The sequence below is a fragment of the Prunus mume genome, linkage group LG6 (assembly GCF_029339155.1).
Source record: "Prunus mume cultivar Tortuosa linkage group LG6, ASM2933915v1, whole genome shotgun sequence".
Taxonomy (NCBI): Eukaryota; Viridiplantae; Streptophyta; class Magnoliopsida; order Rosales; family Rosaceae; genus Prunus; species Prunus mume.
The window spans coordinates 15,819,007-15,831,611 of NC_142703.1; the positions used below are offsets into that span (position 1 = coordinate 15,819,007).

At 36.4% G+C, this 12,605-nt stretch overlaps 1 protein-coding gene across 1 annotated transcript; it reads right to left on the reverse strand.

Moving 5' to 3' along the window:
* Positions 1–3,229: 3,229 nt before the first annotated feature.
* On the reverse strand, positions 3,230–11,372 carry LOC103335318 (presequence protease 1, chloroplastic/mitochondrial-like). The gene is made up of 19 exons (XM_008238330.2): positions 11,001–11,372; positions 10,725–10,908; positions 10,360–10,534; positions 10,141–10,273; positions 9,913–9,989; positions 9,570–9,653; positions 8,908–8,998; positions 7,986–8,500; positions 7,699–7,863; positions 7,406–7,624; positions 7,164–7,291; positions 6,176–6,356; positions 5,750–5,827; positions 5,556–5,659; positions 4,876–5,140; positions 4,589–4,754; positions 4,340–4,523; positions 4,132–4,203; positions 3,230–3,764 (listed from the first exon to the last, which is right to left on the reverse strand). Exons 1-19 carry the CDS (start codon positions 11,260–11,262, stop codon positions 3,608–3,610), a joined length of 3,240 nt encoding a protein of 1,079 aa, XP_008236552.2. The 5' UTR covers positions 11,263–11,372; the 3' UTR covers positions 3,230–3,607.
* Between the last annotated feature and the right edge of the window lie 1,233 nt (positions 11,373–12,605).

Below are 12,605 nucleotides of genomic sequence, written 5' to 3' on the forward strand. Positions count from 1 at the left end.
ACGATTGAAGAAGGGGGGTTTACACAAATATTCATTGGGTGTCTTGAGGTTTCGAACCTCTGTCCACATGGGTGAAGGTGGAAGAGTTCAATCAACTGACTTATACCCTATTGATAAATTATTATTTTTTAAATATTTGAGTTTCAATTACCTTTTCTTACTGTGATATAGTTATGTAAGATAAATGCTCAACAAGAAGAAATATTATCTTTTACTTATGTGATTTTGGTGTTGGTCATCATATATGGTTTTAAATTTAGTAATTCTTGTACTTTGAATTTGTTGTGTGCTCATTTTTCTTGTAGCTAGTGAGGAATTTTGGTTGTAATGTCAAATTCGGGTTGTTACATTAGAACGGATAATCTTCGATCTATCCTAATTGATCATAACTTATTTTCTCACTCTGTCTAGTTACTTGGATTATATGTACATTTATTTATTTTGGCCCTCTTTTAAGTTTGGTACGAACTCAATGCTATGGCCTAATCTTATCGCATGTTTTGTAGATCTAATTATTAGTACCTCAGGTCTTGGCCAAGGGTCGGGTTCATGAAGTTTTATATATTTGCTATATATAAAAACAATCTTAGTATTTGAGGTCTTCAAAACCAAACCAATCTCCTACTTGTTTTTCTTTCAATTTCTGATTATATCCACAACGGTTGGAAAAAAAAAAACTTTTCAAATTTTAGAACTGGTACCAATATGAATTTGAGTGAATGATTGGCTTGAATTGGGACAAAATCTACCCCTGTAAAGAAGAAACTCAATCTTCTATGTTGACCCTACATGAGTCATTTACATTTTCTTTTTCACCAAAATGTTTTAGAATCCAATTATTTTTCCTCTCTCTCTCATATGAAGTGAATCTCAAGTGACTATATCACATCCCCACCTCATGAGAAAGCAAAAGAAAAAAATAAAAGAGAGTCGAGAAAAAGGGTTGCAAACAAAACATTTTTCCCAAATTTTTGGTACGACTCAGTTTCGTAGGGTGAATTGATTGGAAAATGAGTGAGCACCAACCCAATTTCGTCCCCACAACAGCCAAAAAGAAAATGGAGTAAGAACACTCTTCTCTCATTGATGTTGCCACAAGTACAAAAGGCATGGGACTTAAGTGATGGGACCAAAAGTTGGCCTAGATAGTGATACATTATGCCAAATTTTACTTTACACCACACTATATAGGTATAGGTATCAACAAACCTATTATGTACCAAATGTTTACTTCCCTTTCTCACAACTTTTAACTAATACCTAAATTTCATAAGAGCATTTACCCCTACACTTGAGGTCTTAGGTTCGATTCTCCCCTTCCTCATTATCGCCTGTATAAAAATATAAACTACAATGCTAATATTAGTATAAGAATTCAATGTAAATTCATCTAATAGTGATGTCACAAAATGGTGCAAATAATCAATTGCATGTTCAAATCTTAATGTACTTGTAGTACCTGCTTGGTACTAGTCTAGTTTGTAGGTGTTTATTGTCATGTATCGATGTACGTATAGTGGACTCAAGATTTTTTTAAGGGGAAGTGCAATTTTAGCTAGGATTTTTAAAAATAAATAAAGACAAGCGCGTTGCGCAACACAACACAGCACAGTGCATCATCAGACTGAATTCGTTTAGGCTTTTCGTCAAACACCAAGAGTGCACCTCCCAAGTTGAGCAGAGGTGCAATATATAGCACCTATGATGACTTTTCAAGCGAGAGGAGGTGTAGTGCACCTCCTTGCGCCTTAATAGGTCCTCCACTGCACCTATGTGTGGATTTATGTGTGTCTTTTGTACACATGTGTAGATGCATGTCATTGTGATTGTATATAGCTAACTTGGGAAGGGGAGGACTCTCATATATTGTCTTCTGTTTGCCCAAATGTATATAAATAAAGGACCATATAAGGCCACCATGTAATCGACCTAACATGCTTACATTTTCGTAGAGGGATACAATTAATTACTTGCAATCACTTGACTTCCCTTCTTGAAACATGTTAGTGCAGATCTAGCAATAATTACAAGTTCAAAAAAATTCAAATGCCAATTATGGCATTATAAATGGTTGCTCCTTGATCAACCAAACTGCAGATTAAGTTTAAGAGGAACGTACCCTCTTGTCTTATTTCAAGGGAAATTTAGAGGTAGGGACTATTTAGTACTAGGACTATTAATCCTTTCCTCTGCTACAAGGGCCAGCTGATTGAGTGATGGTCATTAGTTATTAAGGAGCTAGGGTAGGACAAATTATTAGGTCCGTGTCATATGCCAGCTGATTATATATACTTAGGATCAGGTCTGCAGGAATGTTGGGTGAGAAATTGAAAAAGATTTATATATGTATGTATGTATGTATTTATGTATAGCTAACCCTATAATAGGGACTGGACCAGTGGACCACCATGCAAGTCCTCGGTCTACGCATTCTTACATAAACAAAACAAGTATAAGGCTGCCGTACGATAGTCATTAGCAATAATCATCGGTTTATGGCCGAAAAACGAATATATAATTATAGAATTAGAGTATTCAATTCAAAATCAATTGACAATAAGATGCTCATAATCTTTTATAGTGAGGTGCATGACTTGACTTCTCCGGTGAGGGATTTATACACTCGACGGCAGGTACATAGTGGAAGAGGACCCGGGACGAAGCTAGCAGAGGATTTTTATCCCCCTGCAGGCTTAATTAAGTTTGTTGTTAACAATGTTATGATGGCATGCAAGCACTTTTGACATCAGCAATGTTATATATCACATGTACCAGCAGCTAGCCAAGCAGAAGAAGCAGCAACAGAAGTACCTTGGTTGAAGGTAACAAACAAAACAAAAGAGATGATATGACCCATTTTACAAATTTATGGATACGGGCATAAATATTCACAGCGGAAGAAAGAAAAAAAACCTCTGACTAATACCTAAGAAAACATGTACTATACACAAGTTTATGGATATGGCAGAAGCTGCATGCAGTTCTTATTATATAAGGGTCACAGGTACTTTGTGAATAACTGCAGAAGGCAAACATTTGAACAGATCAACAAGACTCAAGCCATATGACCAAGGCACAAAACTAGAAGCGGTTTTGAGCTTTAAATTAAATGCTATTGTCCAATATATCATTTCAATTTTCTTTATCTTTTTTTTTTTCCTTGACAGTGGCAATATTCTAAACTATTCTAATGTATGGGAAGGGGGTTCGAACTCAGGTGCAATGGAACGAACACACTGCCTTGGCCAACTAACCTAACCAACATTTGCATTAATTTCAATTTTCTTTATCACATATAGTAATGATAAAGAAATATATTGCCACCCATCTAACAATATATTAATTTTTTTGGGTTAAAATTTGGACTAACCCTGATTATGTTAAGTATTGAACATCAAATTACAGTTTCAATAGTAATATATAGGAAAAGATAATCTCAGGACTGGCACACCAATTGCATTAGTATGTCCACAATTGAAGGTACGTAACATCCGGTCAAAGATTCTACTCATTGTTTACAAAGAACTGGCAAAAGGTAGTCGGCTCTGAGCATATAAGTCTAATTACTTGAAAGGCCAAAACAGAAGAAACCCATATCCTAGGCAACCTAAAATTCTGCACGGGTGAAGGGTGTCTTTACTTGAAAGAAGTCAGGTCGCTCTTTTAGTGCTGCATGAACATCATTTGGTGCTCCCACTGCAACAACAACCCCTTTGTCTTTGACTGCGTCAAATGCATCTGCAAATTCCTTGAAGTCCTTCAAGCTGCGTCACAAAGGCGTATAACAACGTAAAAATATTGTGACGTCGTAAAATATTCACAGGTATGAGCCTTAATCAACGTTATTTTAGCTTTTACAAGCATCATGGAAGTTGTCTATGGCCAAAGGAAATGAAATAGTGTACACAATTCAGATAATGATGCCTCAATTGGACAAATATAAGTAGTAAATAATGATCAACTAAGGTCAGACAAACAATAAGTAGAATGCTCAAATTCCCTTCTCCATTGTCCTAATATAGTTTTTGCCGAAGCATCGCTTAAAAATTGTTCAAAATTTAGTCAAGATGGCAACGATCTGCCTCACAACTTTATCAGCTAAAACCACCAAACAATTAACAGCCTCTTTACCTGGTTGACAACATCTCTTCATGTCTCCTTTTCCTATCTTCTTCTGTGACTCCCGTTAAGTACTGCTCCAAACTACAAGAAAAAGAAAATGATGGGAAGCAGTTCATAAACTATGCTGAAACATATTTCTTTCTTTCTTCTTGTTCCCTTTTGAATCAAGTGACACTTATATGTCTCCACTCTCCTACAAAACATGATGTTCACATACCTATTGTAACCTTTGGCTTTGGGATCAAGATACTTGCATGAGTCGTTTTTAAGTGCCTGAATAATGGCCATTTTAAGAGTATCATTATCCATTTCTAATTGTCGTAGAAAATCTCCAGTGTTATCATATCGGTCAAGGGTCTTCAACAAGTTGGTGTCACCAGAAGGTAAGAAAGAGCATGCTCCTGCATAAAATTTTGTCAGTGAGGTTCTAAAACAGCAATTAAAAATCCATGCAAATTTTTTTTACCTAAGTAATTATCAGAGCGATAAGTGGCATAAACTGCACCACTAATTACTGTGCGATCAGGCAACCATGTACGTGCACAAACAAGAAATGTGGAGATAACATCTGTTCTTCCATTAACCCGATAACCAGTGTTATCAATGTTAACAGATTTTCCAACATGGTTAACCTGTAGAACGTATCAGACCAACAAAAAAAAAATGTAGAACGTAAGAGTTAAGGACAATCACTCCCCACAAATAATTTAATATACAGAAAGGAACCAAGCAGAAAATGATTTCAGTTCTAACCGGAGTAGGTATTAAAATGGCTTCATTTACACAAGGTAGTCTAGCATTCCAAGTAGTTGTTGCACAGGGAGGGTTACCAGGCAGCAAATCCAGAAATTTGCCAACAAACTGCTCAGATTTGGTAAGATTCTTCCCTTCAGCAGTCATATTAATTATACAACCTTTCCTAGTAAACAAGGACTTGCGAATCTCCTCGAGAGATGAAGAAATTCTTTCCCAATCTTGATCAACTTTCTTTTCAAGCGCTCGTAGAAACTCCAAGTGACTAAGAAAAAATATACAAACTGTATGAGAAACTGTATTGGTCCCATCATTTTTCCGTAGTAAATGCTGAATTATCCATACTATAAGAAAATCATTGCACAGAACTTAAAAGGTTTCCAGTTATTCATCTCAAATATAGGCTAAGATCTCAACAGACATAAATTGTTCCTTTATCTCAAAGAGATATGCATAACAAAGTTAAAATGGCAAGGTCTTGGAATGAACCTAAATATTTACATAGTTTAAAAGATGTATAATAAATAGCAAGAACAAAGTGGTTAGCAAACTGGAAATCATAAACAATAGCTCCAAGTTCCTGAAAAATACAATTCACAGAGACAGGAATAGACACAAGAACAGTTAGGATATGCAAAGGCTAGGTCAGAAGACAAATCAGTTGAAAAATTCAGTCCTACCTGATACCACACATTTGTTCACGAATCCACCCAAAAACATTTAGCTTTGCGTCCATCCTTAACGCAATAATGTTCTGACCTTTAAGTTCAGCACTTTGTTCGTACTGAAAATGACACAATATAAACCCCAAGCTTTAATAGTTAAAGTTACGGACCGGCAATGTTGAGCTTTTCCGAATAAAAGTTTATAATACCTGCACTATAGCATGGGAAACAAGCCGCTTAAGCCACCGGTGGTCTGTAAACTGGACTTCTTGAAGAAGATAGTTTATCTGCAACAACATGCCATCAGCTTTTGCATTGCGTTCGTAAAAAATATATATATATAATTAATTTATAGTCGACAGATTAACTACTACAATGTGTGGGAAAATGGATTCAATCAGCATTCAGTTATTGTTCTGATGTAAACCTACGTGCATAGGCAGGCCCATATCAGAAAAACTATTGTCAACTGATGGAGGAAGTTAACTGAAGACCAATAAGTACTAATAGCATACAAAATTATTTAGACACACACACCCAAGTTCGAATTCCCTCTGCCCGGTTGATCGGATATGAAGAAAAGGAAACTAGAAACACTCATTTGCTAACTATGAAAAGAAAAGGGAAAAGAATACCAGGCGAAATAGATCTTCAGCACGTTTGGCCATGGCTTTCCCTCGAACAATTATATGGCAACAGGGATCTTCCGTGCACCGTATCATTGACTCAATTGATATTCCACCAGTTTTTCTTAGAGTCAAGTGACGAAGACCAACAAAACATGTGTCTTTTGTATTCATGTTTTGCAATGCGTAACTGTCAAGAACAGCATGATATAGTCAACAAAGGATAAAAAAAAATTTGGATTAAAACAATTTTTTGTTTTTCTAAATAAGACTCTTCTTTGTAAACATGTAGAGGTTCACTGCTAGTTCAAAATTATTATCAACATACAGCACTGCTGATGTAAGTAGAGAATCAGTTCATTACTACGGCGAGCATAATTGTCATACTGGGGCTGCAACTACTACTACCATTATTGACGCTTTGCGATTAAGATGTTAAAGAATATTTTCGTTGCTTTTGTAAGTATAATTAGCCGAAACAATTAGTGTTTTATTCAACAATCACTGGATATCCACAGAAATATTCAGTTTTACTATAACATGAGTGTTGCATGCAGAATAACCATTGGAATTAACAGAAAGTGAATGTAATCACAACTTTCTTGTGAAAAAAAAAAAAAAACAAACATGCAGTTCTATTATTATGCACAATTCCAAATGTAATTTAAGGTAAAGTTATCACTATACTCAGGTGTTCTACAAAAATTACGACATTGCCCTTCAGGATGACATGATTTAAGAGCTGAGCATAGGTTTCTGAAAGTCTAATGGAACAAAAAGATTCAACTAAAAAAGGGCGTTGGCATCAATCTGGTATTGAGTCAGGTGGTCAGGAATGAGGATAAAGGTTAGCCTTGTTAGTTTCTTAATTAATGACAGGCAATTAAAATGAACACAATGACATAGTCTCTGGCTCATCATCATGTCGTGTCGTGTTCACGATGAAACCAAATAGTAATGACAAATTAGGTTACTTATATTGAAGATAGCATCTTACCAGAAAAGGGGTACCAAAGGGATAAGCTCTTGCTTTACTGAACTCATATCAAACACAATGTCAGTATAAAGGACATCATTTGTGAAGAGATCATGCTGCAATACTTTAACTCCATTGATATAGTCAACCTACATATAACAGATGCGCTTTTATTTTTTTATTCTAGCAGAAACTAACCCATAAGGAAACTCATATCAAACTTAAACATATATAAGAAACCAGAAATTTAAGGTAAAGATCACCTCTTTTGGAACAGTAGTAGGTTCCTTTGGAATGTCTTGCAGAGAGAGGCTTGGAACACTTCTCATAGCTTCTGGTGGGTCAGGAGTTGACTGCTTCAGTCGCAGCTCCTGTGTAGCACGTACCAGGCCAGCGAGATCTTTATCTGTTAAGCTTGCTTTAACTTTCCCCAGAATTTCTTTCTCAGCTTTTTCAGCACGAGAAGCCTTTTGTGGATCGGGCTGACAAAGAAGTAGCTGGTTAGGAATAACAAACATGGCCACAAAGTTTAATGCAAAATGCTTTAATTGATTACCTGCATTTCTACCACAACTCTATGAGGATTGTGCAAAATGAATTTCTCTATCAGAGGAGAGAAAACAGCCTTAGAGCCTTCCTTTTGTATTCTGGATTTCAGTGCCGTTAAAAATGTCCCATACTTTAATGGCTCAAAGGGATCCATATCAAATATCCATTTATCCTATAGAGAATAAATATTAAGCTCATGACCAAGAATAAATCGCTATAATACATGCCAGGCATTTTATCGACAAAGAAAAAAAAAACAAAGGAGAAAACAAAACTAAAGAGTGTATATCTTACCATGGATCGAACCAATAAGGACACGCCTCGAGTATATGGTTCATCATTGTATTCCCTGAGATTAAACTCCATCCCATTCAAGGATACTTCCAGAGTATCTGAATGAAAGCCTCCCTTTGCTAATTTCTTAAGTGTACTCATGACTAATTCTTCTACTTTTAAAATGTCATCATGAGAAACACTCATCACCCCAACACTAAATAGAGGTTGAAGGAGATCAACAGAAACCTCAATAAAAACATCTACAAAGCCATTTTCAAGCAAGATTCTTTTCAGTGGAGAAAAAATAGTTCCCGACATAAGATGAAGCAAAACCTGAATCGTCCGCTCAGTCTCCATGTCTAGAGGCCCATCACAGAGCAACCAACTGAGGCATACCATGTTTTTCTTTTTTAAATCAGCAAATGGAATAGAAGGATATTTCTTAAAAATCCTAACTGGTTCTGAAAATAGCTTCTGTGGTTTAATCCTCGATTCATTTGGAGCTGAGCTTGCATCAAACATATCCAGGTACTCTGAGAGAGAGTAAGATGGTTCAGATATAAGTTTCAAAATTAATTTTGACAATCTTAAACTTATGTCATTCATCTGAATCATCACAAGGAAAAAAAATTACATAAGAAAAGACATTGTTGACCATTGTATTGCTCTAACAGCTGTTCATTTCCTTATCTGAATTTTAAGTAAACTCTGTTTCAGTTCTTGAAAACAAGTTGGTGGCAAAACGGAAATGGAGGGATATTTGTGATTTACAGGTTTGACAACCTTCTTTAAGATATAGTAAAGTTGATAAGTCATAACAGTCATGCATCAAAGTAGCCATTTGATATGAGAAAACTCCCCACTCTTCTAAGGTAAAGGCCAAAATAGCCACAAGATGCTTTGCAGGCAAAGTAGTCACATGTGGGATCTATTTCAATACCACTCAAAATGCGCAGGCGCTCAGTTGGATCATCATCTCCATAAAACCATATCCTTGCATTACTGGGATGGTAATATTTACGGTGGAACTCCTGTAATTTTATCGTCAGAAACTCAGAAAGAAAATAACTAGTACTAAATAAACTTTACGAAACAGTTCATATATATAGAGAAGAATCATATGTTTATAGATAACTTGCTTGACATTCAGACAATTTGGCAGAAGATGGTACCAGGCATATGCATCAGCCCGAGAGAGAGAGAGAGAGAGAGAGAGAGAGAGAGAGAGAGACTAATCAGAATATTAGAGATTAAAAAAAGGAGGTAATGCTACTAGAAGTTACTGTGACTTCATTAAAATAGAATTATTTGTTCAAAACCTTTTTGTAATAAAATCCTAAATACCATAATTATACAACCAAATGAGATGATGGTAGTTGGAATGTGTCCTTCAAATGATTCAGAAATTAGGATGATTTTCTGGGGCATTCCCCAAAAAATTGCAGAGAATTAATGTGCTAATATAACATCAACAACGTACTACACACTTCGAGAAAATCAGAGTCTAGAATCTAAAATAAAAAGTTAGTAACAGTTTTAAAGTTTATCATGGTATTCTGATGTACAAAATAGCTAATCCTCCTCCTTAGTGAACAAACAAACCTTGAATTCCTTAAATGACAATTGGGGAATAACTTTTGGATCACCTGCACAGTCAAAACCATATGTAGTCTCTGGAAAAATGGCCTGTACAAAATGGAAACCAGATATATTAAACATACATCGAAATGAATAATGAAAACAAAAAAGATGACACTAAGGAAACATAATAACCAAACTGGTAGCTCTCTAGTCATCAATGATAAAAGATGACTGTGTAGCTCTTAAGATTTCCTATGGACATGAACTGAGAGAGAAACAGTTGAGTTCTGATGTAAACCTGCCAAAATGTCACAAACATAGACAATAAACAATTGGACAAAAAGGAAGTAGAAAGAAAACTTGCCTGTCGAGTAGTCTTCTTTAATATACTTATAGGCTCAGGCTGAGAATAATACTTTTTCATCTGATTGAAGACAGCTCCTAAGCAAAAAATTATTTACGAAGAAATTAACACATTTTCATACGTGGAAATTAATGGAATTTGTACGCCAGAAACATGGAACTTTGCCAAAGGAAATGTAATTAAAAACCAGTACACAAGAGAACTGGGAACATCAATCGGATGTGCAACCTTTATAAGATATGTCCCCGGAAGGGTCGTTGAGCTCGAAATGCCAACCCTCCTGCCGGAAAATCTGTAAGTCCTCCACACATTTGGGAAAGAAGAGGGCGTCGAGGTTCATATCAACCAGATTATAAAAATCCTGATATAAAAATGACGACCTTGTTGTTAGAATACAGAGTAGATACAACAGAGACCCTTTTCCTTAACTTTCACAACCCGTTTTACCTTTGTATGTGCGGAAGTAACTACGTAGCAAGTCCTATCAGAATATATGAATTTTTCCGAAAAATTACCCAAGGTCCCTCCAATCACCTCCTCAAATGGATTTTTCACAGGGTACTTTCTTGACCCACAGTATACACTCCGTTGCAGTATTTGTGAAATTCCAGTGGAATCCTTCCTGCATCAACAGTTAAATAAACAAGGAGGCTTTAACCCAAAAAAAAGAAAATAGATTAAATAGATAAACAAGGAGGCTTTTCCCATTCGTTCCAAAACATTATATATATATGATTCTTGAAAATGCATAAATGGACAGCTTCATTTTACCAAAAAGAAAAGGAAAGGAGACATTTTGGAAGAGCACTCACAGTGGGTTCCGGAAAATAATGCTAAAGACCTTTTGTTCATCGTCGTTGGACATAGAAATGACTTGGGCACCGGTCTTTTTGTGCCGGAAAAGTAAAGCTTTCGACTTGCACTCCCCAATGAACTCTTCGGTAACCTTCTCGAATCCTAGCTTGTCCAAAACTTCATCTTTCACCTCCGGGCACTCTGTACCCACAAGAAAAAAAATCGATTATATCGCAAAATAACAAAAAGATGGTAGCTTGGGATTTGAAGTGGAACATAGTCATGTTATGTACCAGATGGTGGAGTGTCAGAAGAAGCGGGGACGGCTCGTGAGGAGAGGCACCTGAAGTGGGTTGTGACATGGGGGTGGGAGGAAGAGGGGAGTAATATTATGTGGCTTCGGAGCAGATAGGGTGCGGTGGGGACGTCCGGAATCGTACGGTGGCGGTGGTTTCTAGGAGCAGAAACTGAAGAGAAAGAACAAGATGAAGATGATGGTAAGGCAAAACGAGAGATTCGGCGAGGAGAACGAAGCAGAGTAGTAGCCCCCGCCATTTTTATGGCGTCTCACTGTCTCTGAGTGAAACAGTGGGACTGGGAAGAAGGTAACAAGAAGAGGAGGAGCAAATGCAAATGTCTTCAAAATGGGGTTTTTGGGTTTCTAGAAATGGAGAGACGTGGGTTTATATGGAGAAGCGCGACGTGCCTGTGTGATTACAGAGCTGACCGTACGGGCAGGTAGCGGTGCTGAGAACAATACAGAGCTGACCGTACGGAAAAGCACTTTCGTTTTGTCCAGCAAATTTTCGAGACTTAACGTATGGATTTGGCGTTTGTCATTAATTTGTGTGTATGGGGATGGTTTTGTGTTTATGGTCAAGGTATGGGGATGGTTTAGGGAGGGAAATATTTTGCTCAAAATTCTTGGTAGGGACGAGCCGAGCTGAGTTTGAAATATGGCTAGTTTGTTGTAGAATAGAACAAGAGTTTTAAGCTTGGCTCCCATTTGGGACGAGCCAAGCTTGAGTTCAAAGTTTGGCATAATTTAATATTAAATCATAAAAATAAAAGAAAATCTTAATTGAGAATTAGCAACAAAAAGAAATTTATATTTTTTGTTAACTCTATTAGTATTAATAGTTGAGGAAAGTATACTCCATAGTTGAAACATTTCTGTCTTTCAGAATTTATTATTATATCCTCTTAGTTATCAATTGGAAATAGTAATGCTGAATTTCAATAAACTTATTAACGAGTAATATTTTCCTGCAACGTATGCGATCACCACGTAATGGAAGCAATGGACATATAGTTATTATGAGGATACTACATCAACTAATGGTTGATAACAAACCCAAAAGCGCGTGGACAATTGACAAAACCAATATGTATTGTAGCTTAAGAAAACTCTTAATTAACTTATTATGGGAGTTTAACTTCAAGAATAACATACTTGAACCAGTTCGACCCTCCTCAAATTTCTGATATTTTTTCAGAGCAAAGAATTTCCATCCAATTTTAAAATGTTCGTAGTTTAGATCCTATTTTGCTCGTTCATGATTTTAACCATTTGCATTCAGTGATTTTAAACATTTGGGCAGACCAACTTGCCCATCTTATGAATACCTGACTTTACTTTTTGGTCTGAACCTTGTTATGCTAAATGGGAAAGCTAGGACTGAAGCTGGGGAAATGAGACAAATAACAACCATCTATGGCAAGTTTCACCCTTTCAGGCGGCTGCTGAAAACCATGCATATCTGATACAGCCCCAGACGGCTATTTGAAAACATTTACAAAGCTTAACATCCACTTGTTCAAGATAAGCCAAAATTCTTCAGTAGTAAGAGTATCTCCAAGACTCCAACCCATATGTCAAAAATGTCATATAGATATTT

What these genes read in the sequence shown, in the direction of transcription:
- LOC103335318 (XM_008238330.2), bottom strand. Translation starts at nt 11,262, where the DNA reads ATGGCGGGGGCTACTACTCTGCTTCGTTCTCCTCGCCGAATCTCTCGT. An exon ending in TTCTGACACTCCACCATCTG is followed by an intron (nt 10,909 to 11,000) that starts GTACATAACATG and finishes TTGTGGGTACAG; the next exon opens with AGTGCCCGGAGGTGAAAGAT. An exon ending in CGGGGACATATCTTATAAAG is followed by an intron (nt 9,990 to 10,140) that starts GTTGCACATCCG and finishes TTTTTTGCTTAG; the next exon opens with GAGCTGTCTTCAATCAGATG.